The sequence below is a fragment of the Doryrhamphus excisus genome, linkage group LG2, assembly GCF_037039965.1.
Source record: "Doryrhamphus excisus strain RoL-2023G ecotype Guam linkage group LG2, RoL_Dexc_Guam_v1.1, whole genome shotgun sequence".
In the NCBI taxonomy this organism is placed as follows: domain Eukaryota; kingdom Metazoa; phylum Chordata; class Actinopteri; order Syngnathiformes; family Syngnathidae; genus Doryrhamphus; species Doryrhamphus excisus.
This window is the reverse complement of record NC_136358.1, coordinates 3,673,492-3,697,305: the sequence shown is the minus strand read 5'-3', so window position 1 is coordinate 3,697,305 and position 23,814 is coordinate 3,673,492. Positions and strand designations below refer to the sequence as shown.

The 23,814-nt window shown below is 40.2% G+C and overlaps 3 protein-coding genes across 6 annotated transcripts; 1 reads left to right on the top strand and 2 right to left on the bottom strand.

The window, feature by feature from the left end:
• The first annotated feature begins 1,241 nt into the window (after positions 1-1,241).
• Positions 1,242-7,157, top strand: cldnd1a (claudin domain containing 1a). Its single transcript, XM_058067753.2, has 4 exons — positions 1,242-1,747; positions 3,935-4,042; positions 4,682-4,819; positions 5,621-7,157. Exons 1-4 carry the CDS (start codon positions 1,453-1,455, stop codon positions 5,839-5,841), a joined length of 762 nt encoding a protein of 253 aa, XP_057923736.1. The 5' UTR covers positions 1,242-1,452; the 3' UTR covers positions 5,842-7,157.
• Positions 7,158-9,222: 2,065 nt separating this feature from the next.
• LOC131125840 (N-acyl-aromatic-L-amino acid amidohydrolase (carboxylate-forming) B-like) lies at positions 9,223-13,458 on the bottom strand. 3 transcript variants are annotated; one of them, XM_058067752.2, is made up of 7 exons: positions 13,117-13,458; positions 12,830-13,047; positions 12,567-12,762; positions 11,266-11,359; positions 11,091-11,198; positions 10,913-11,025; positions 9,223-10,244 (listed from the first exon to the last, which is right to left on the bottom strand). In XM_058067752.2, exons 2-7 carry the CDS (start codon positions 13,045-13,047, stop codon positions 10,005-10,007), a joined length of 969 nt encoding a protein of 322 aa, XP_057923735.2. In that variant the 5' UTR covers positions 13,117-13,458; the 3' UTR covers positions 9,223-10,004. The 3 variants fall into 3 exon arrangements, with proteins under 3 accessions (XP_057923735.2, XP_057923734.2, XP_078651808.1); XM_058067751.2 differs by lacking the exon at positions 13,117-13,458 and having other exon boundaries at positions 12,830-13,097; XM_078795682.1 differs by lacking the exon at positions 9,223-10,244 and having other exon boundaries at positions 10,486-11,025.
• Positions 13,459-14,651: 1,193 nt separating this feature from the next.
• On the bottom strand, positions 14,652-23,776 carry LOC131125839 (oxysterol-binding protein 1). 2 transcript variants are annotated; one of them, XM_058067749.2, is made up of 17 exons: positions 23,433-23,776; positions 23,048-23,226; positions 22,762-22,970; positions 20,655-20,823; positions 20,461-20,572; positions 19,866-20,052; positions 19,691-19,808; positions 19,554-19,611; positions 18,433-18,597; positions 17,668-17,913; positions 17,470-17,590; positions 17,041-17,144; positions 16,616-16,711; positions 16,341-16,534; positions 15,813-16,048; positions 15,698-15,736; positions 14,652-15,612 (listed from the first exon to the last, which is right to left on the bottom strand). In XM_058067749.2, the coding sequence occupies exons 2-17, from the start codon at positions 23,188-23,190 to the stop codon at positions 15,470-15,472; spliced, it is 2,340 nt and encodes a 779-aa protein (XP_057923732.1). In that variant the 5' UTR covers positions 23,191-23,226; positions 23,433-23,776; the 3' UTR covers positions 14,652-15,469. The 2 variants fall into 2 exon arrangements, with proteins under 2 accessions (XP_057923732.1, XP_057923733.1); XM_058067750.2 differs by lacking the exon at positions 15,698-15,736 and having other exon boundaries at positions 23,433-23,775.
• Positions 23,777-23,814: the final 38 nt, after the last annotated feature.

Below are 23,814 nucleotides of genomic sequence, written 5' to 3'. Positions count from 1 at the left end.
AAGTTTTTGAGTAAGCCATTTATTTTCAAAAATACCTTTACAAATGTGACTCCAATGTCATTTTCTGTCATGACCTCTTCATGGGAAAAGCAAAAAAAAGCTTTCTCTCTTTGAAAGAAATTGGATTGTTGAGCGACGCCTTTATGAATAGATCCTAAAGGTTACAGAATAAAGATGTCAAATGGTAAACGAACGCCCCTGAGCCGGAGGATCCTGTCCATTAAGACACAGGACGCTCGTCAAACGAAGGTTATTACTGGTGCCGAGGTTAGCCCAATAACCACCAGACATCATCTTGTTTCCTTCAACGCCACAAAATGGCCTTTTCTGAGGTGATTAACAAGAATGGCGCAGCTACTTATTAGTGACTTATTTTTTGAACATAACATTTTCTTTTACCTAATCAATTACTTCCTAAAAAAAATGGTCTCACTCCCATTCTTTTTTTTGCATTTTGAAACTTTAATTTTCAATTTTTCCACCGGCCTTAAAATTTTGATCAGCCGTACATATTTATATTTTAATTACTAATTAATTAATTATATTATTAACAATTCTTTGTAATATTTTCATGTATTTGTTTTATTAGGGATTACTGTATTCTAAAAAAAAGCAAACAATATTAAATGGAAAAAAATTGCATCTAATAATATTTTCAAGTTAAATATTAATATTATTATTATAATATCACACTGTTTAATTGTATTTCATATGTATTTATTCGTATTTTTATGTATTTTCAGAATGAAATTGTACAAATATATTGATGTATCTGTTGGAATGCGTACATTCAGTTTGTAATAAATGTGTGCTTTTTTTACTGTAATAAATGACAGTTTAAAAAATAATTTGGTTGTATTTTAAAATAATACTATTATTTTAATTATTTTTTTATTATTTTTTTCTATTACAAATTAATGAAAAAAAGTATCAGGAAGCAATTAAATGTGATTTGTTCAGTCTTTTATTTAAACACAATGAGGAATCCTTATAATTCATTATTACATTTTGTTTTTTTATTAACATATTTCAAGTAATATAATACAATAGCAGTAAATACATAATAAAAATAATATCACAATTAAATCTGATTTATATTTGCTTATTTTTATTTTATTTTATTGCATTTTTAAAATTTATTTTACCTTATTTTTTGCTTGATTTATTAATGTATTTGGATACTTTGTGATGAATCCGCGCATTATTATGTGCTGGGAACCGGAAGCGGAAGCAGCATGGATTAGTTTGTGTGTTTTTGGAACTGTTTATACGTGTTGTGTGTGTGTTGTGTATGTGTGTACCACCATCTGTGGGCCGTGGAAGTGGGACAAGGGACGGCAGATGGCAATGGTGGCGGCCAGACTTCGGTGCTGCTTGCTCGGACACAATCAGTGATGAAGAATTAGTGCGTCATCGCGGAGGGATATCAAAGTATTTTCAAAGCAACTAACAATGGTTGACAACCGTTACGCCACCGCTCTGGTGATCGCCTGCGTGCTCAGCATCCTCGCCACCGTCTACCTCTCCGTGGCCGTGGGGACGCAACACTGGTACGCGTACAGCAGCCCCACGATACGCGGGGAGGCTAACGTGACGGAGTTACGCTCCCTGTACGAAGAGTTCGCCATGGAAGGGGAGCTGGACGAGAAGACGTACAGCGACACCTTGTTTAGGCTCAACGGCACCGTGGGCCTGTGGTGGCGCTGCGTGCTCGTCCCCGACAACCCGAACTGGTACAGGGATGCAGGTACGTAAGAGTCGGTCGATCGGGGGCGCGCCTGAAGGATTTGGGGGCGGGGTGAGTCATGCTAACTGTATACTAGCTTTAGCAACATTTCTATCTCAATGATAGAACCGCTTAACGTCATTGAAGTGAACGTAGTGACCCGCGTAGAGTTAGAGTTTTGTGATTTCCAATTGTTTTTGAATGTGTCATGTGTCCTGACTCTGTGTAGGCTTGCAGGGGGAAGAAGAAGGATGGTTGTGTGCTGTGTTTTGGTGTGGTTTAGTGGTTGTTTTTTGGCAATAAAGAGATCCTTATGAGGTAGATGTTACAATACGATCTTTAACTCATTTAATGGCAGCCATTTTTCAAAAGTTTAAAATGTTTTCAGGTCAAATATCCAACTAGAAAAGGGAGAAAAACAGCTTTTTGAAAAACCAAATGAAAAAACAAATGACTAACATAAACAACGTAAAAAGTTTTTTTTCTTTTTTACATAAAAATAATTCATTCATTTTCTACCGCTTTTTCCTTACGAGGGTTGCTGGTATGCTGGAGCCTATCCCAGCTGTTTTCGGGCGAGAGGCGGGGTACACCCTGGACTGGTGGCCAGCCAATCACAGGGCACATATAGACAAACAACCATTCACACTCACATTCATACCTATGGACTATTTGGAGTCGCTAATTAACCTAGCATGTTTTTTTGAATGTGGGAGGAAACCCACGCATGCACGGGGAGAACATGCTAACTCCACACAGAGTTAGCCGAGGGTGGAATTGGAACCCTGGTCTCCTAGCCATGAGGTCTGCGCGCTAACCACTCGACCGCCGTGCCGCCCCTTTAAGTTATTATGTTCTTATATAATATTTAATATAATATTTATTCATTTTCTACCGCTTTTCTTCACGAGAGTCGCAGGGACGCTGGAGCCTATCCCAGCTGTCTTCGGGCGAGAGGCGAGGTACACCCTGGACTGGTTGCCAGCCAATCACAGGGCACATATAGACAAACAACCATTCACACTCACATTCATACCTATGGACAATTTGGAGTCGCTAATTAACCTAGCATGTTTTTGGAATGTGGGAGGAAACCGGAGTACCCGGAGAAAACCCACGCATGCACGGGGAGAACATGCAAACTCCACACAGAGATGGCCGAGGGCGGAATTGAACCCTGGTCTCCTAGCTGTGAGGTCTGCGCGCTCATAAAAATAATGTATTTACAAATATAACGCCATGAATTATTCACAGTTTTTACATTTGCAACTGAAGTGTGTGTTAAAATTTCCTAACCTTTCTGCAGGCTACACTTCTTGTTCTTCCTACTTCCTGTCATGTGTGATTTTTCCACAGTGAGCTCTTCTGCCACCTTGTGGTCGTTTTTATGGCTTCAAATTGCTCTGAAATGAAATGCATCACCTCTTGTCAAGTATCTGAGCATACAGTATATAAAAAAACAACAACCTGAGACTATCCTACACCTGAAGTATCACACCTGTCCAAACTTGAGAACTTGAGGTAGTCCAACTTCCGTTCTGAGTACTATACACTGTTCATGAATTGATCGGGAATTGATTGGCTGTGTAAGTAAATACGTACCAACAGGATGTCATCATAGGCTGGACAGCGTTTGTTGTCATGTTGTTTCCGCCTGTCACTCAAAGTTGCATTGCAAAATGGTACAGAAGAAATTATATTTTATTTACAGTTCAGGCATACATATATAATATATATATATATATATACACACAATATATATATATATATATATATAAAAAATATGATTAAATTAAATGACAAAATGGGGTGGCACGGCGGTCTAGTGGTTAGCGCGCAGACCTCACAGCTAGGAGACCAGGGTTCAATTCCACCCTCGGCCATCTCTGTGTGGAGTTTGCATGTTCTCCCCGTGCATGCGTGGGTTTTCTCCGGGTACTCCGGTTTCCTCCCACATTCCAAAAACATGCTAGGTTAATTAGCGACTCCAAATTGTCCATAGGTATGAATGTGAGTGTGAATGGTTGTTTGTCTATATGTGCCCTGTGATTGGCTGGCGACCAGTCCAGAATGTACCCTGCCTCTCGCTCAAAGACAGCTGGGATAGGCTCCAGCACCTCCACGACCCTTGTGAGGAAAAAGCGGTAGAAAATGAATGATTAAATTAAATGACAAAATGTTTTAATCCCTCCCTTCCTCCCTCCCCAGGGGCCAAGATGGTGTTGGAGTGCAGGAGTTTCACTGTCCAGCAGCAGCTCACGCCAAAATACAAGGAACCTGGAAACCACAACAGTGGAGAGGATTTGCTGCGGACATGTAAGCTATGTTTTCCTTCTCGCCTCAATAAATATTGGCAATATTATTCCATTTCCGATATACTCTGATACATATCTCCTGTGGTGGAATAAACACATGTGTTGTATAGAGCATTTTTTTTATGACTGATTTTTATTCTTATATCGAGGCGATAATTAATTTAAGTTCAATAAATGCTAAATATTCACGTATCACTCGTTACCTCCATCTGTTGCTTTTCAATGACATTCATTTGAGTCATCACTGCCCAGTAAGCCAATTCATTTTAAATAAATGTATTTGTGTATATGGATTTTAAAAAATGCCAACATTCACATTTCAAGTCATTTGTTCAATATGTGTGGTCATGACTTGTTGGCAGGCAGAATTCAAAGGGAACAAATTTATTTTTTTCATTGGCCAATGAGTGGCCAGTTTTCCGGAGCCTTATGAACTCCTACCTAGCAACAGCTGGCAGAGACCGGTGACCAGGAATAACAATCTGGAACATTTTTATTCGCATATTTATCACTAAGAATTAGCAACGTCTGCACAATTTATACTTTGTTTTATTATTTCTATATGTATTTATTGAAGACATACGTATATTGAATGGCTATATACTGTATATGCTACTCTTCATTACATGTTTTTTTATAGATTTGTGGAGATTCCAGTTCCTTCTCCCGCTTGTATCTCTGGGATTAGAAGTCTTGGCAGGCCTGATCGGATTCTTTGCCTGCCTTTGCCGAAGTCTCGCCCCGACACTCGCCATCGGTGTCCTTCACCTGCTAACAGGTAAGGTAGCTTGCGTTAATGGTGAGCGTCACACAAGTCGAGTTTGAGATCATGCATCACGCCAGAAAGGGATGAACTAAGATGATGTTTTGTTTTTATTAACTTTTTTTTTTAATAATTCAAAATGAGGCGGCACGGCGGTCGAGTGGTTAGCACGCAGACCAGGGTTCAATTCCACCTTCGGCCATCTCTGTGTGGGGTTTGCATGTTCTCCCCGTGCATGCATGGGTTTTCTCCGGGTACTCCAGTTTCCTCCCACATTCCAAAAACACGCTAGGTTAATTAGCGACTCCAAATTGTTCACAGGTATGAATGTGAGTGTGAATGGTTGTTTGTCTATATGTGCCCTGTGATTGGCTGGCGACCAGTCCAGGGTGAAATAGGATTCCTTCTTTATGAACGGAAGATTTTTTTGTAGTTAAGAGGATAGAAACCCTGTTTACAAGCTTCTAAATACAAGTTTTAACATTAAAGCCCTGTAGAAAAAGTAGCACCCCTATAGTCACTTTTACACTCATATTACCCAATATACTGTAGCAGACATAAATAAATAAGCTATATAAGACATTAATAAGACTCATGCTTGTGTGTGTTCCTAAGGGAGCAGGGTGTATGGCGGGGGGTTCAGAGTCCAGTTTTAGCTTGACGTGTACATCCGCAACAGTAGCCCTTGCTTTTATTAGGGATTATTTTACCTGTGCCTGTTGTGAGGTCACTCAAACCTGGAATGCCTGTTACTGTATTTCTATACTATGACATTTTGACCCTGTAACAGACCATCACTGTGTTGTGCCCTTACAGGCCTTTGCTCTTTAGCCACAGTGTGTTGCTACCTAGCCGGGATGGACCTCCTGCACAGGGTCTCGGTTCTTCCTGACAAGGTGGATGGCTCGCTGGGTTGGTCCCTGTACTTGGCACTCATGTCTTCGCCACTCCACATGATGGCCGCCGCGCTGCTGGTGTGGGCGGCGCGCAGCCACAGTCGCAACTACTACCGCATGAGCGCCTACCGAGTGGCCTAAAGCCCCGCCCCCTCTGAAGCCGACATGATTGATTTATGACGCTACAGAGAGGATGTGGGTTAATCCGTGACCTGACGGATTATCATGCATCTCTTCAGGGATCAGGGAAAACCCACTGGACGTAATATTAGGAACACTAAAGACATTCTTTTCTTTGGGCCATACTGAAAATTACATCGATAAGTTGTCCTATTAATAAAAAAGAAAAGCTTTTTACTCGTATGAGAAGTCATATTTTTACAAAAACAAAAAAAAATTAATTTTATGGAAATATTTTTTGTTCAAGAAATTTGAAACTAATCACAATATTCAAGAAAAAAAGAATAAATGTCATTCTACAAGGAAAAAACACAATCTTACAAATGTCATACTTTTACAGATAAAAGTGGAAATACTATGATTAATAAATATGTAATATAACAAGAATAAAGTCATATTTATACCAAAAAAAGTGGTATTACCATGAGTACTTTAACAAGTATTTTTAACAGAAGATTTATATTACAAAAAATAATAATACATGTAATATTTTGTCATGTTAAAGGACTGTATTTTGGTAAGATTATGACTTATTTTAGCATTTTTTTTTAAACCTTTTCATTGTGCCCGAATACTCAAAACTATATGTTGTTTTGTAAACTAAGTTTCTATTTATTTACATATTTGGTTTGTCTTTTCTACTACTCTTTAGGTTTTTATTTACATGATTTTACGTGGTTGTGCTTCTTTGTTTTTCCACATTTACTGAAATGGTTTATTTACTTTTAACAAGTCTGCGATTCTGTAGAAACACTACAAGAAAATCATTTAATGGATTTAATATTGAGATTTATGAATGTAAATGAAAGGCCACAATATTGCGATAAAGCTATAAAGTAGCTTGTAATGCTTTGCACTGGAATTATTTTGAAAAATAATATACAGTATAATATTTTATATATCCAAAACACTGCTTCCTTTGTTGGTAAATATGAAATTTTTATGTGTAAGTGAACACTTTTCTGCTGTTTTTTTTTTCATTTTTATTGAAATGTCTTGTGACTGACACAAATAAATATTTTTAAAATATGTTTTCACCGTTCTGTGTTATTAAATACAGCCTCCTCGTACCAGAATGGGTCTTGCGTCTTGACGCGCTTAAGTGAAAGACAAACATATTTTACATATGAAATTGATGGTTACAGTAATGTATGGAAAATGTGCCATACCGAATGACAAATCTCTCGTTTCCTTCCTTACCCAAGCAAGTGTGCAATATTTATAGCATCCGTATGCGTAAGCATGCACACCCGCGCAGGCTAAACACACAAAAATATAACCTGTCTCCCCTAAATTATTGACACTCACAATCATTACAAAAAGAAACAGTAGGAGACAAAAATATTTCAACACAAAATATTCCTGGCAAAGTTCACTAATAAGTCATTTTCTTCTTCAGGTCACCTTAACCACATCATTCAAAGTCAATTCAAAAACTGTTGAATATCCTAAAAGCAAATTGGCTGGAGAATCTAAAAGAAATTCATCTCACCAGAGGCTCACACTGAATGCATTGAGGCTCCGGTCCTAATCCAAGGCACCACATAGCTGCTCACCATCTTTTCCTGACCCAACGTCCTCAGAAGAACTGCAAGATAAGTTATTTTGCATAATACTTCAGGAAGTATAGTCAATCTTAGTTATAGGTAGTATTGTGGTCAACTCTGTTTTCAAAGGCTTTAATGAATGTGTGGAACTTCAGAGGTACTTCAAATATTGGGATTTTGAGTGTTGTAATTTCATTTTGTTTGTTCAGTATACTGTTATTTTATGGTCCTGTATTTCCTATGAAAATGTACTGGGGTTTTAAGAAGACATTGGATACTGAGGTTTACTATGTCATGCTGGGTGCTTTAGTGATATCAAGGTTTTTTTTAAATAATTGTGCGTTTTCACGTGTTTCTCTTTTTTGTTTAATAGGCAGTGATGGAACAAATTCACATGTTTTGGCATCAAGTTGTTTCTTTTTGGAATATAGGAATTCATTCATTCATTCATAATTCATTTGTTTGCAATAAACATAAACAAGCCATATTAATACATCAGTAACGTTGCCTGCCGCAAAGTCACATGAGCGTGTATTTTAAGCACGTAAAAATTGCACCACAACAACGCTTCAACAACATACGAAACGGGTGGCCTACCTGTGAGTGCATGGCAGTGGCGTGCGTACGGCTGAGCTGACTTGGCGCCTCACTCCCCCCGGCTTGATGGCCAGTTTGTGACGATAACCGCCCTTTTTTGTTGACCAATATTGCGGCCTCCTTGTACTTTTGTCCGCTGAGAAGGTCAGAATGGGTCGTGGCGGGACAGAGACAATGAACAGGACGGGGGGGGGATTATAATAATTAGACAAAATTGTGATTGCAATTTTGCATGTGAAATGTATGGCTGGGAATAAAGACCACATTAGAAAGGGTCAACAAAGCCTTACCTCTCGATGATGTTCCATTTATGGCTTCTGTGGTAAATACACCCACTCACCTGTGGACCACGCCCTTCTGCACTCGTTCAGCCTAAACACACAAATATATAATCCCTAGCCGGGGCCCCCTAAAATAAAAACCGGGGTCCCAAGCAAATGTCTGGTTTGCCTGTCGGCACACCCGCCTCTGTTCCCGAGTATGTTGACTCTTAGGGCCACAATAAAAAGCCACCATCTGATATTAGGATTGACCCTGGTACCTTTCTTTTCCCCACTGGAACCCAATGTGTTTATATGGGACTACTATGAGCACATTTTTTTATATAATTCAGTAATTCAGTAAAACAAAAATACACAACTGGCATGGGAAAGTACTACTGGCCAAGTCTGATTAAGTTGGAATACAGTTTATTGTTTTAAACATGCACATTTTCTTATTAGGCCACAGATTAAGTGATGGAATAACATGGAATAAAATCTCATGGATCATAAATGCACATGGAAGCAGCTGGAAATTAAATATATATATTTTTTTGTTTTAATTACCTTGGACAAGTCAAGTAAATGCAAAATAGATGTCTTATGCTTATGTTAAGTAAGATCGATCACATATATTGGTTCTATTTACAATTATGAAATTCCAAAATAGTCATTAAATGGGTGGAAAAGTAGAGTAATATGAAATCAAAAACAGTTGAAATACATCAAATCAATGTAAAAAAAAAAAAAATAATTTTACAGTTATTTTGTTAGACAAATTAGTTTACTTTAAGGGATACGATGTAGCTCAATTATTATATTTACAATGAATAAACAATTTATTTTCAATTATAAAAATCAATGAAATCTAAGTAAGATCTAAAATCATGGGTATTTTTTGGACTAAGATATTCATTCATACTTTTTATGTTTTCACCAATTTGCTTATCACGAGGAAAATATAGTAAAATTGGTGTTGCTGCACTACACAGAGGGCTTTCCCTATATTTTTTGCATCGTCTATATGGTATCGGAAGCTCCCACTGGGAAGGAAAAAGAAGGGGGAGGACAGGCAGCAAGTAGGTTAATGTCAGTAAGTTAATATGGTTCGACTTGCCTCTCTTTCCGGAAGACCCAGAGATTCCTTTCAGAGTTTTGGTCTGCGTTCTGGAATACCCCCAGGTAAGTAAATCATGGTTGTGGCTGATCACTCTTGATGTGCGGACCGCTGTTTTGTTTTACTTACTTGCCTTTCTTAAGCTTTGAACACTAGGCATGTCCATCCTGCACAGGACCGTCCACTTTTACGCAGCAGGAGTTGTGCCGTACACGTTGCCATGCATGTGTGTGCATGTCAAGGCTGGTAAAAAGCCATCGCTGCAACATACTGATCCCATTTAGTGTACATATTTCAAATGCGGGACAGTCTGCCTAAAAGCGGATGAAAAAGCGAGGCATTAGTAGTAGTGGTATTTTATACAACAATAATAATAATAATAATAAAACATTTAATTTATAAACTCCTTTCTAAAAACTGAAAGACACTGCACAAGTTATGGAAGGATAAAAAGCATGAAATCAACATGAACAGTGCAGATGCAGTATCGAACAGGTGAGTTTTTAGTCTGGATTTTGAAGATTTGACTAGAAGCAAAGGGATCCGAGCGAGCGAATTAAAGTGGCGATATTTAATATCAATTTTTTTTTCCATTTGCAAGCATCATTCCTCCTCTTCTTCTGATTGGAATCTCACATCCTGATAGTTTTCTTTGAGTACCCGGACCGTCGGGATGGTGAAAGTGCGCTTGGTGGCAAGGTAGAGAGCGATGCCATTCTCATAATAAGCGCATTCGTTGATGAAGAACGGGTAAAGAGCTTGGTTGCCTTTGTAGCTCACACTTTGGCCCGAGAAAGTCTGGAAAAGAGGGTCTCCAGGGTGGAGGAGGCAAAAATCTCTGTCCTGTGAAGGAGACAGGGAAAGGAAAGGAAGGGATCCAGGGGTTAAGTTTTTTGGTCAGTCTTCCATGTATGCAAAACTTGAGAAATGGGACTCCCTGGGAAAAAAAAAAAAAAAAAAAACAACAACAGGAGAGGCCAGCGTGGGTCTCCTGTATCCAATGGGTGCAAGACAATGGACAAAAAGCAAGAGAAAGTAATAAAAATGTCATTTTAGAACAAAATAAAGTTTGAATACTGCGCAAATAAATCCTAATTTACTGATTTTCACTGTTCTTGTAACAGCGCCAATAAAGTTTTATTCTGTTGTAATTTTGCGAGAAAATTGAATGTTATTTTATGTTAAAATTATGGTAATGGTTTTATTTTATTTGAAACATCAGATTACAGTTGAGTGCATCACATAATCAGTTCACAGTTCCACATGTCCAAAAGGAGTAGGAAGAAGCAAAGCTTATTAAAATCCTACCCCTCCATCTGGTACTTTTACAATCAATAACTGTTACATTTGTTCACTTCCTGCTTTCCAAAATACAGTTTAAGGTTGTTTGTTTTTTTTTTTTTTTTTTTTGTCCGGTACTGAAGTACAAGGTGATAACCATTATTAGTATACCAGCATATTAATAACAATAACTTGTTAAGGGATATTTTCCATTTAATGCTGGTTTGTACCTGGAGTTGAGGATGAATTGCCGCTGTGATGTTTTGTGTGTCACCATCTCTCGGGTAGTCCACATGTCCCACTGTGGTGAACACGTCCACTGGTCCCCCTTTGAAAACAACCCCTGAAACCGCAGATAAAGCTCTAGTTTGCATGTCATTTGACATGGAAAAATGTTTAAATAAATACCTGAGTTGAAGAGACGCACCCAGTTGAGAATATGCTGGAGACCTTCTTTCATGGCAGAGTAGATGTTAGACCTCACCACACCGTGAGACTGAGGCCCAATCTCTAACGCTGCATTAGATATTAATTTGTAATAATTATAAGAACAATAGAGGACACATTTGCCTCTTAAACTCACCAAAACCATGTTTTCCCACAGAGGCCACAGAATAGGAATCCTTGTTTGGGACATCCAAGTGAATGTACCTCACTGGGATATCTGGCATCTCACTCTGGAACAATACAGAACCACATTTATTACACTATTTTTATTATTTAGGTGTACTCCAAATATTGATTAAAGTTAGATAAATTTATACAAAATATGTTGTTACTAAGGCTGCACGGCGGTCGTGTGGTTAGCGTGCAGACCTCACAGCTAGGACACCAGGGTTCAATTCCACCCTTGGCCATCTCTGTGTGGAGTTTGCATGTTCATTTATTATTAATAAGTACTGTATGTTGTACAACACAGGAGCAACAGAATCAATGTTGTAATAGGGGCAAGGACCAAACTGCCCAGTCAGTATGAATAGCACTGATTAGCTCAGGGTTCTCAAACACGCGGCCCGCGGGCCAAATGTGGCCCGCAGGACACTAGTTTGAGGCCCCCGCCTTGATATGAAAGTTTAATGTTAGTGCGGCCCGCGCAAGTTTGATATGGATGCTGTATGGTATCATGTACCCAGAAAAAATTATTACGTTTGATTAATGTTCATGTTAAAGGTTAAATAACTGTTAATAGTTGTCCTCCCTATCCGTGTGGAAGTGGTAAGTTTTTGGCTATTTAAGTTTAAAGGAAATAACTTGAAGGCTACCGTTTAGGTTGCTAGGTCTCGAGTTTGCGAGTTAGCATGTGTCTCAAGACCCTGCAGTTGCGCAATATGTTGTAAATAAAAACAAAAGTATAAATGTGACTATAGTCGTGTTTTGTCATGTCTACAGGGCTCTAATAATGCTTTGTTCATTTTAATCTGAAAAAAATAATTTGTCTACCCACCAACTATATGTGGTTTCTTGAGTTTTTATTATTTGCCGTTTTATTATTATTATATTTATTTATGACGGATTTCTTTATTTTTCATCTTATTTTGTGCAGAAAAATAAAAATTAAGATATTTGAGAACAGTGGAATGTTTTATCAGAGCTTTTTTGTAGAAAATCAGAACAAAAGCACTGAAAAAGTTTGTATATTTTTCTGTTTTTAATAAATACGTTTTTTGGTTTTTTTGGAAAACCTAGCCTTGCCCAGACCCTAGCTCCAGTGGCCCCCAGGTAAATTGAGTTTTAGACCCCTGGATTAGCTCATTATAAACAGTACACCATGAGTTTCATAACAACAGCTAATTTTAAAGCACATGCAGAGGTACATAAAGCTGCCGGAAACTAGAATAGAGTCACTAAGTGGTGCAAATAGGTGTCATTCTTTTTTGTGCTTACCTGTAGGTGGCGGTATATATGCAGGCTGATCCAGTCACAGTCAGAGAAGGTGATAAGACACAGGCCCATGTTGGATGTGCTGTTGTGGAGGTCACAAACCAAGTCCACAGCTTGTGGACTCCCTTTGGGGCCGAGCATGTCATTCAGCTCTCTGGCTCGGACCATTTCATACGGCGCCGGATCGGGTAAGGGGCCGCTAACAGCAGCAAAAGATTAGGACAATCAGTGGGAGGTGGTTTAAAGAAGATCCGGAGTTTACTCACTTGAGGGCGGTGTGGGTGAAGCAGCGGTTGAGGTCGGTGTCCACGTAGCGGCGGCACAGCTCGGTCGCCAGCGGGTTGGACAGCACCGTCTGCATGGACACATCATCTCCTGTTTCCGCTCTCAGCATCTCCCTTACGAGGTAGACCCCTGAGAGCTCGTTGCCATGGGTACCACCACATACGGCCACTCGGGACAACCCAGGCAAATGGACGTTCATCTTGGACAGAAAGCAGTACAATTGGTGAAAAGGAATGACATTTTTTTAAAAATGGGATTGACATCTTACCTTCCGTGGGTGTAACCTTTCTCTACCCTCTCGCCCTGGCGTTTACCCTCTGGCACCCTCTCTCAGGGCTTTCATGGCATGTTCACTGACTCAGCATTCTCCTCTCTCTCTCTTTTCCAGGCCCGACGTAGCTGTTTTGTCACCGCACTGCGTGCTATCGCAAAGGCAGGCAGGGTAGGGTGTGTCCCATCTGTCTTACGTCAGAAGAGACGCTGCCTGGTTTGTGCTAAGGGTGGGTGCTGCTGCAAAGTTTGGTATGGATCTGATACAAAGTACATACAGACCCAGTATTGCTAATACCAATACTAATACAGTTACATCATTACTTAAAATATGATCACAATAAAACACAGGACAAACATTTTAGCACAAAACTTTTTCATCAACCAGCTTATTTGCGAGTAATTTAAATGAATATGTCAACAATGTAACTAAATAATAACATTATTCCGTTCATTACATTCAATTGTTTGAGGAAACTCAAAGTCAATATTGCAAAAACTACTACGTACCGGCTCATTCAAACCCTTTGGATTTTTACCTCCAAAGCTCTCTGCATTTAGCTTATTTTATTACTTACCAGCTTTTGTAATCATATATACGAAATATAACTATCAATGTAACAACAAAACAATCAGATATTAGTTAGATATAGATCTCTGATACTAATACTGCAAACTCTTTTGCCTGGTTTGACGTGCACATTTGTAATAGAAGTTATATAATAAAAAAAAAAAAGATCCAACTCACCTCTAATTTCCACAAAGGAAGCCAACAAGCTAATAAATTTCAACCAAAGTTGTGACTGCAAACGGTGGGTGGGTTAATCCAAATATTAATAGTATCAATTAACTATGGATAGTATCATGATCAGCTCAGTACTAGCATTATTACCATGATTAAAAATACTACCATCTTTTCATCATTGCCAATAAACATAAAATGTACAATCAACAACCATTTTTATGTTTGTGTCCAATTGTGATGCCCATTAAAGTGTTTATTTTTGACACAAATGAAACCAGGATGATGATGATGCTGGATTGAGGGGACCTCCAATTTCAATTCAACATTTGCAATAAAAGTGAATTATTGAATTAGATTCAGATCCAAACCCCTACGTCTCTCTTCAATTGCCATTGTTACCCAGGTAACAAGCCAAAGTTTTTTGCCCAATAACATGTCCAGAACACTTTTCAACTAAACACATTTTAAGTCAAAGCTTTTATAGTCGACCGAACTGCGTCAAATTTCCCACATTTCCCAGTTCTTGTGCTTTGTTTACATTTTTTTTCTGTCACTGTCCTACAGTGCCAACAAGGAAATGGAGCTGCTTTTTGAAAAGCATAGAGGAGAAATTTCTCTCCTATTTGTGAAAACAATATTGCATCATTGCTTTATTTGATACAGTTTGAGCCCAGGATGATGCTATGATTAGCATTAGCATGCTAATGCTTGCTTAACTGTTTAAGGCTGAATTCTAACATGAAGAAATATTGTCATAGTGGAATCAAAACAAAATCAAAAACACTGTCTGACATTACAGCATTTATTATACAGGATGGGTTTTTTTAATACAAAATACCTAACAATGTAATGGAATCTCCCTTTTGTTCTCTCTGAAATTGAAGACCGTCTGCTCAGTTTTCAAATACATATGGACTTTCTATACATTTATAAAATCAGATTTATTCACAATTCTTTTTTTAAAAATTCTTTGCCATTGTTTTAAGTACACTTACAAACAAAAACAACATAACATAACTTTTTTGGTGTACTGCATTTTAGTTGAGATTGATCACACACTAAAAACAAAGTATACACTTGAACTGTTTTTGACAACTGATTCAAAGTGGCATCCAATCACTGCAATACTTACAAGTGAGAGTTGGTGAGAAGGCAAGGTCTTCTTTTCAGATACTTAGAAAAAAAAAAAAATCCACCCCAAACAAACAAAAGTGATGGAAGACACATTAAGACACAAAACTCTTATACCGTAAATTCTCCCTTAAATTCATGAAGGCCACCAAATTTTTAACATTTATTATTATCATATATATTTATAATTTATATATTAATGTTTTTAAGCACAGAATTCAAGAGGAAACACTATGTTATCGCATTAAGATAACTGTCTACTATGGATGTGGAAGCACTACTCACTTATTGGGGGTGTGTGGGGGTCCTTCGACCAAAGGGCGTTGCCCCCTCAAGTGGGGGTGCCTCCTTCTCAGTTAGAAAGCAGCAACTGTCCTCCTGGGAGGTCTCTTAAAACAGAGAAGGGATGGGGGAGGGGGGAACTCGACCACTTGGAGGGGCTGGAGGGTGGCCTTATTCCAGTTAAGGCCAGGGGTCAAAATATGTCTGGGCACCCCTCCCAGACGCCGCGGTCCTTTGCTTCCCAGTAGCCTCCCTTGTAGATGTGGACCTGCTCACCCGTAATGCCGTCCTGGCAGGACTCAAACCAAAGGGCCTTGTAGTTGTCGTGGGGTCCACCTGGGAGGAACAAATTATGATCTTAATAAGAATGCAAAAACCTGGATGGAGACGGAGGAAAGCACAGGTTGAGGCTACTACTTGCTTTTTAGTGACGGATCAGTAAGAGAATCCTCATCGACAGCTTTTGAAAGAAGAATCAGATCGTAGAATTTTTGCAAAAAAAAAGTTTTAGCACGAACAAAAAAACACATTCTAACCTTCTTCCGATTGGCCAGAGGAGCGCTGGCTGAGGGCCTCCCGCTCACGCTCCCGTCGGGCAATGCGCTGCTTCTCCTCCAGACGCTGCTTCTCGGCATTGGCCTCATCCCAGCGGCCGTCCTCCATTAGGCGCTGGTCAGGTCGGCGCCGACTGTCGGTGGGCGCTATGGGCTCCTCCGGCTCGTTCAGTGTGAGCGCCAGGTCAGTGAAGTAGTACATGGTCTCCGCGCCGTCACTGGGGACCACCAAGACACCAACGGTGTTAGCAGGTGACCCCATAATAGTATGGACTGAGGTTCCCCAGGTTAAAGTAGTCGGCACTTGAATTTGGTATGCTGGTTCCACTGTATGTTAAAAATATACTATGTTGTCTGAAATTACCATCAAATTTAATAGCAACAAAGTGATGTCAGCAATTTCAATTTAATGACAATCCTAACAGGGTGCTAATCTATTTTTAAAAATGTGTACAAAACATTAAAAACTGCTCCAAGAGATGACAATGAGCGAAATGAAGACACACTTACGGTAAAGGATTTCTCCTCCACACCTCTCGAGCTTTCAGGGTCTGGTAGACGGTCTTCTGCTTGCCCTCTGAGCCGTTGTCGCCGCCTCCTCCTCGGCTGCTTTGCATCACCCTAGAGAACTCCATCTTCTCGTCCCATGTGCCCGACAGCACATAGTGGGCCTTGCCTGTCTTGTCCATGACCACGCCTGTCACCTGTGGACAGACGATTTAAGGGTCACCGTTTTCCAGATTAAAAATAAAATAAAATTACGCTGGAAAAGAGGATTTACTCACTTTTCTGGCGACGTCTCTGGAAAAGTAACTGTAAGGTGCAAATTTCAAATGGCAACGGTCTTCTGTGGTATGGTTCACGACGTCGATCTCTCCCGACTAGACAGGAGGTAGAAATTGGAAAATGTTACTTGCTAATTCGTACATTATGATGTTAAACACATCCCAAATTGGTTGTATAATTACTACTTCAGTACATTCATTAATGCTTGAAATGTAGACTTAATGTGATCATTCTTTCTGCCAGTTGATGATAACTGCCACCCCGCACAATAGAATTAAACAAACTCAAAATAATCCTCACAGTCCGCTGCACTCACTAATGCAAGGACAATGCACCGCGACGACGTGTAATATAATTAATGTGATCAGTTTTCCCACCAGTTATTAATGAAAAGCACCACCTTGCATAAAACAATAGTATTCACCTGATCGATCCAGAGTTTCCCAACGATTATGTTGTGCACTGTGGTGGTGACTTTCTTCCACGTGTAGTGATTGTTGCTCTTCTCAAAGATGGCATGGATTGTGCCTGCGGGAACCATAGCGCACAGAAAATAAACCACAGTTTTTATTTACTGTGTGAACTACAGCGGAGCCTTTGTTAGCATCTGCCCAAGTGATTTTCGGTTAACTCAAAAATTTAAACCAAATTTTTTTTTTCTTTTTAGCATGTATTATTGCGTTATTAATACACTGCATGAATCCAAGTGTGTTCTTAATGCATTTTTAGGAAAAAAAACGTCCTTGGATTGACATAATTTTAGGGGGGAACATGTATTGGTTAGCATCCCTTGTGGCCAGCCCTCGTGTAATTCTAACCAAGGTTCCACTGGAAGTCATATTATGAAATGTACCTAATGGCATGATGGAGAGGTATTTGCCCCTGAATTTGCTGGCGACTGTAATTTCCTGCCTCAGAGTCCAGCCTCGGTCGGAGATCACATGATGGGCTGCAGCCGGTGGGTGGTGACTGACCTGTGGGAAGGAGTGCCATCTTATTCAGTGTTTCCCCAAAAGTCGCAAAAGCTTGGCAGGAAAATCGAAACACCCACCTGCTCGCAGAGGGAGCGGTAGCCGCTCTCTCTCCGACGGTCCAGCTCATACGTCTCGCCCAGCAAGGGATTGAAGGGCTTGCCTGTGCGGTGGACAGTGGTGGAGTAGGAAGACACGGAGAAGGCGGCGACGTAGCACATTTGCTCCAGTGAGCTGTGGCACTTGGCAGCCTTGTCCAGTAGCTCGTGATACTCCAGATCTTCTGACAGCCGCTGCAGCATGGAGATAGGCTCGTTGAAGTTGACCTGGGGGGACAGAGGGAGAGAATGGTTGAGTGTTACATAGGATTTCAATGGAGGCGCAACTCAAGCTCAACTTCACACCCCATGCTTGAATAATTGCTCTGCATGTTTATTGTCCAACCTTTCCATGGTTCCCAATACCTCCCTTCCCTGAACATACACTATTGCATGCCAGTTTTGGTTACATAAGTTCCCAAATTATGGGCACACATCTTGCCCTGCAAAATCTCCAGAAGGGAGGCAGCACAACACCCAGTTTCCCTCAAGTGCTGGCTTCCGTGAAAATTAAGTTCTATGTGTGGCTTCAAGGAAAAGTTCAAAAGATGTTGCCTGGCACTGCACACCCAACCTCACAATTGAAGGGAGGGCCACAACCCCAAATTTGGCAACCAAGTAAGGCTGGAAAAGTGACATAGAAAACAAATGTTCAGGGAAGTGGGGTACAAAATGGTGCTCGTATACACATGGGGCCCTATTGAAACTGCCCCTAATTTGGCAACCAGTCAAATCTGAAACACTCACAGGCATGGGGATCTTTGAAAGCTCCTTTCCAATGCAGTTCTTCATGATGCTCCACAGGTTGAGAGAATAGTTGGGTTTGTCTGGGATGCGTTTACGCCTCTTCTTCAGGGGCCCCAGTTCCTGTGAGGGTGACTCCTGGTTCATTGTGAGAGGTTCCTCATTGAGCTGGAAGTCAAATTAAACGTTTTATGAGTTGATGTCACAATTGAAGAGTACCAATAATGCAACTAAACCAACCTGGAACAAATTGCAATGTAGCTTATAGTATAGACATGAAAATACTACTTGCTATTTCCAATGTACATGTGTCTTTTATTTTTAGGGCAAAAAACTGTTTGCTGCACAATTTGTACAAAAATTGGAACAGAAAAGATGGAAATCAATGCATCATTAACTGAGGATTACGGATTGCGGTCACACCTTTCGGTGGGTGATTTTTTTTCAGGACAATTTATTCAAATCCAATTCATTTCATTGTTTATTTTGGCAAATCTTCGGCATGTAAAGGCTTTTCCATGAGTATGATTTATTTTTATTCAAGTTTTATTGTTGTGTGACATCACTACAGAAAGGTCACAACCAAAAGCGCAACGATTATCATCAAACTGAAACTGGACCATACAGCAATGTAGGTTAGCATAACAATGACAGAGGCATCTAACCCGACTAGCTTCTACTCGCGCTCAGAGTTTCTGCCCACCTTTGCTTATGTTTATCGTCATTTCAACTAGTTTAGTGTTTATAATTAGAACGGTCCGCCGAGTAAAAACACGGACGTTCCTTCACCTCATGACAACAGCGTTTCATTCACATTATATATCAATGTCGGCTGCTGCTCGCAACTCGGCTTGTTTATGTTTATCATGTATACCAGTATAAGTAATTTTCTTACCACTGACAGACTCTATACCCAACACAAATAACTATTATTCTCTCTTTGCGTAATATCACTTGATCAAGCCTTTTCTAACATTCCATGCTACAAAACAAACAAAAAAAGTATGCATCGGACAATATTCAAGGCTGCAATATAGCAATTGGATAGAAGGGAAAGGTTGTATAGTTTTTACAGAGATTTGACCCTGGAACAGATTCATTCAATTGCTGCCATTGCCACTTACCGACTGATCATCAGAGCACATTTCGCTGTTGAAACCGCTTGCATTACTGCTCGACCTCCTGGGTAGAGATGTCAATGCTACAGTTAAAAAAAAGGGAGTTCTGTACGGGCAAAAGACTTCATTGTACATGTACTAACTTATGGAAGTGAGGATCTGCAGGAACAGTGATAAACTCAGGCGCCTCCTCCATGGCGTCAAAGAACTCATTCTCGTCGTCCTCGTCGCTGGCCTCTCCTTTAACAGCTCCAACGGATCCTAAATATTCATAGTATGTTAATCGTGTACTTGATTTGATTTGCGTCAGTTAGTCACCTTTACTGTCAGGGCTGGTGGCGTTGGCCTGGGCGGCTCCCCTGAACGCTCGCTCCAGGTGGTTGTGCTGCTTGGCCAGCTGCTCCAAAGTCTCCTCCAGCCTGACCCGCTGCTCCCGCTCGGCCTGCAGGGCCTTCTGCCATCGCTTGCTATGGGCCTGAGCCAGAGCCAGGAAGTCTCTGCAAGCCTGAGATGCAGAAAACAGCATGGAGGACCAGAAAGAAAAAAATAAACAGCAATAATTCGTTTTACTATGTTTATTGTATTTATTATACTACTAAGTTATGGCAAAAAAATGGTTGGCAGAAGCATTCAGTGTTTATTTAAGAGCAAATAACCACATTAATTGATGGTAAATGGATGAACACAGGAAGTGAACCAAATGTATTAGTAATTGCTAAAACAGAAAAGGGGTTGGATTAAATCCAGTAAGCACCTACTCCTTTTCGGACAAGACCATTACTTTGCACTGTACAGGAAGTCACTTTGTGAATATTTTGCATCATTACAGCGGTTTACACAACAGCAAATGTATAGGTTTTGCAAACAAGAATAAAGTCCTAATTTTACAGAATTAAAAGGATGTGCCACTTACGTTTATCATGGCGTTGGAGGTGATGCGAAACAGCGTAGCCCTTTCGGTCACCTGACGAATCTTATCCCCCGCCTCGCCCGTTAGACGCAAACTATCCAGTTCCGATAAAGACCTAGCACAGAAAAAGAAAGGCACATTTTCATAATACGGTATAATATAAAGAAAAACAGGTTTAAAAACAATGAAGGCCTAACCTCTGCAGAGCGGAGCCGTGCTTTGAGATGAGGTCATTACATGTGGTCAGATCCTCGACCTTGCTTCCTAAGGTTCTTAGCGTGGACTGGATTTCAGAATTTTGCGATCCGCCGCCTTGTCCGGGAGCCGCAGGCGGGGACGAGGGGGAAGGGTCATCACCCGAGTCATCTGGTTCCACAATGTCAGTGAGAAGACAGAAGAGAGTACATCAACACCTTGCAAGTTTCCGCTTGTTATCTATTGTTTTTACAACATCTATTTTGTTTGTACAAAAGAAAATAAGTGAAAAGTGGATTCCTAGAAAAAAATATATGCTTCAAAAGTTGCATTAATGATTGCTTTTAAACTTGACAATTTTAACTTCCCTAAAATTTCATCTGATTGTTATTTTTTTAAACAATTAATGAGTATTCAAAATATTAAAGTTTGACAGTTAGGATGACAGAGTGAAAACACACACACAGTATTTAAGGGCTGTCAAATTGCGATTTGCAACTTACTAATCACCATTAGCAACTACAGTAAAGTCTCGTTATATCGATATTGTCGGGAGTCGGAAAAAATATCGATATAACCGGACTGTCGATATATCCGATCCTGCGCCGAACTGCATTAAAAGTGGGCAATAATGCACTCGACATTGTTCTATAGTATAGAACAATGTCGAGCAGCTTAAATCAATCTTTGCTTAAGGATTTCAATACCAAAAAAGAACACGGCGAACGGCTGCTTCCAGTCAACTTTATTTTTCACACTTCCACCACCAGAGCACAGCACACACACCGATTCCCGCACTTCCTGGTTCACAGGTCATGCTCAACCCGCCCCACATAGCTGGCCAAACACATGCCTGCAACAGAAGAACCAACTGACATAGCATACACCCCTATTCCAACGAAGACACAAGCGTACAAATACATGTATTTAATTGTGTTGTATTCAGATATCTTTTTATCGCTTGCAATAATCCCTGTTTTTCATATTTACATGCTGGCGTTGGTGGTTTCTCTCGTGTGTATAGATTCTATACACACACGAGAGAAACCACGAAGGCAGTTGGTTCTTCTGTTGCAGGCATGTGTTTGGCCAGCTATGTGGGGTGGGTTGAGCATGACCTGTGAACCAGGAAGTGCGGGAATCGGTGTGTGTGCTGTGCTCTGGTGGTGGAAGTGTGAAAAATAAAGTTGACTGGAAGCAGCCGTTTGCCGTGTTCTTTTTTGGTATTGAAATCCTTAAGCAAAGATTGATTTAAGCTGCTTTTGTATCGATATAAGCAGACCAAATTGGCTGGCGGGAGATGAAAAGGGCATCGTAGTAACCGGATTATCATAATAACCGGGTATCGTACTAACGGAACTAATTATATCATAAAAGACTAGAAATTTGCCGGGAAATGAAAATAGTATCGTAATAAGCAGTACTTCGATATAACCGATATCGATATAACGAGACTTTACTGTATGCCTGACACTATGCCAATATCCTAAACAAATTAGTTATATGAGGAAAATGCTGTTTAGGGCTCAAAGTTTCTATTTACTGTCAAGAGACAAAACAATACACAAGATTGGATCTACAAGAACAAGACAAGATTTTCACCTTTTAGGGTTTAATAGTGCTTTATTTATTACTTTTTTGTGCCATGTTGACCCATTAGGAAAACCGGCACGCACCGATTGGGTAGCTTTATATTTTGGTTTTGTTGTGAGCTAACACTTGCTGCATGTCCTATTTTTAAAGAGCATTTTAACTTTGGTTTTAGTATAACTTTTGCTTGTTGTTGGTCACTGCAAACTGGAGTGTGTTCATAATCTGCTCCACTGGACCAGAGAGACCGGTTCGGCAGTCACCTTTCTCTGTGTCTTCTGGTTGTCTGCTTTTTTCCCTTTGTGATGTACTTGGTAACTGCTTTTTCCAAAATCCTGATATCAACTATTTGCTAGAGCAGCGCATTTATGTGTAATTTTTTGCTCTGACATCACCTCACTTCTAGCTATACACGGCAAAGTGCTGAAAGCAATGCACAGACTGAGCTACACCCATCTCTTTGAGACTGTGATATCACATGCAACACAGTATTAGAAGAAAAATAGGCTTTTTGGTCACCTGATTCCGCCTGAATGCGGACCGCTTTGGCTTTAGCCAGCTCGAGCGCTGTGATCCAACGCTGGCGTTCCACCTCGCAGCTGGCTTTCAGGTGATACGTCTGTGCCCCGCCAATAGAGATGACAAAATTGCATGCATCGTCCACAGTGATGGTCGCTGTAGCCAAGTTGATGGTGCCGCGGCACGTGTGGCCCATTTCCGCCTGAGTCCTTTATCATTAAAAAGAGAGAAAATTAGTAATTTGTGTCATATAAAAATGATAAATAATTTATAGGAATGTTAATACCTGTAGTAAGACAACAAGCCATTGCTTAAGACAAACCACCTCCGTTGGTAACCCTTAATGTAGTTTGTCCATTTAAACACCCATCCCTTATATGTATCTCCAGCAGGGGTTGGAGTGGGTGTCTTTGGGGTGGGATCGGACATCACAATCCCCAAAACCCAGAGACGAATACACAGAACCTTTGAAGTCAACACAGGGACATTTTAAAATGATGATTCACTGCTGTGTGAGTCCAATAGTGGCTGTGTGTGTCGCGTAACAGGTCAAAGTTCAACCAAGCTAGCTGATTTCAAGGAACTTTGACAGCTAAATCTAGCAAAGAACCAATAGTTTTCGTTTTGAGAGAAATGTGTTAAAATGTGCTTCTACTGACATATTTTGTTACCTTGACGTGTAGTAAAAGTTCACCCGGTGAAGTCACTGCTAATTTTGACACCCATACGCTCAATGCAAGATGGCTACTTATTAGCTCACAGTGGCGCTACAGTCAACAGCGGCTCGGTGAAAAAGCCGGAAAAAATACAGAAAAAAAGACGTCCGAAAAAAACAGCAACGGTGGTTATAAACAGATAAATCACCGCCAAATGTAATAAACATCTCTCAACCCGCGTGCAGATAACGTTCCACGGGCTAGCTGCTCGTATCTATAAGCTAGCTAGGCTACTTCTAACTAGCCTAATGGTAGCAGCTAGCTGTGGGTGTAACACGAATTGTGTCTCGTGTAGAAACAACTAACCTGCGCAAGCGCAGATCACCTTAGCTGGCTT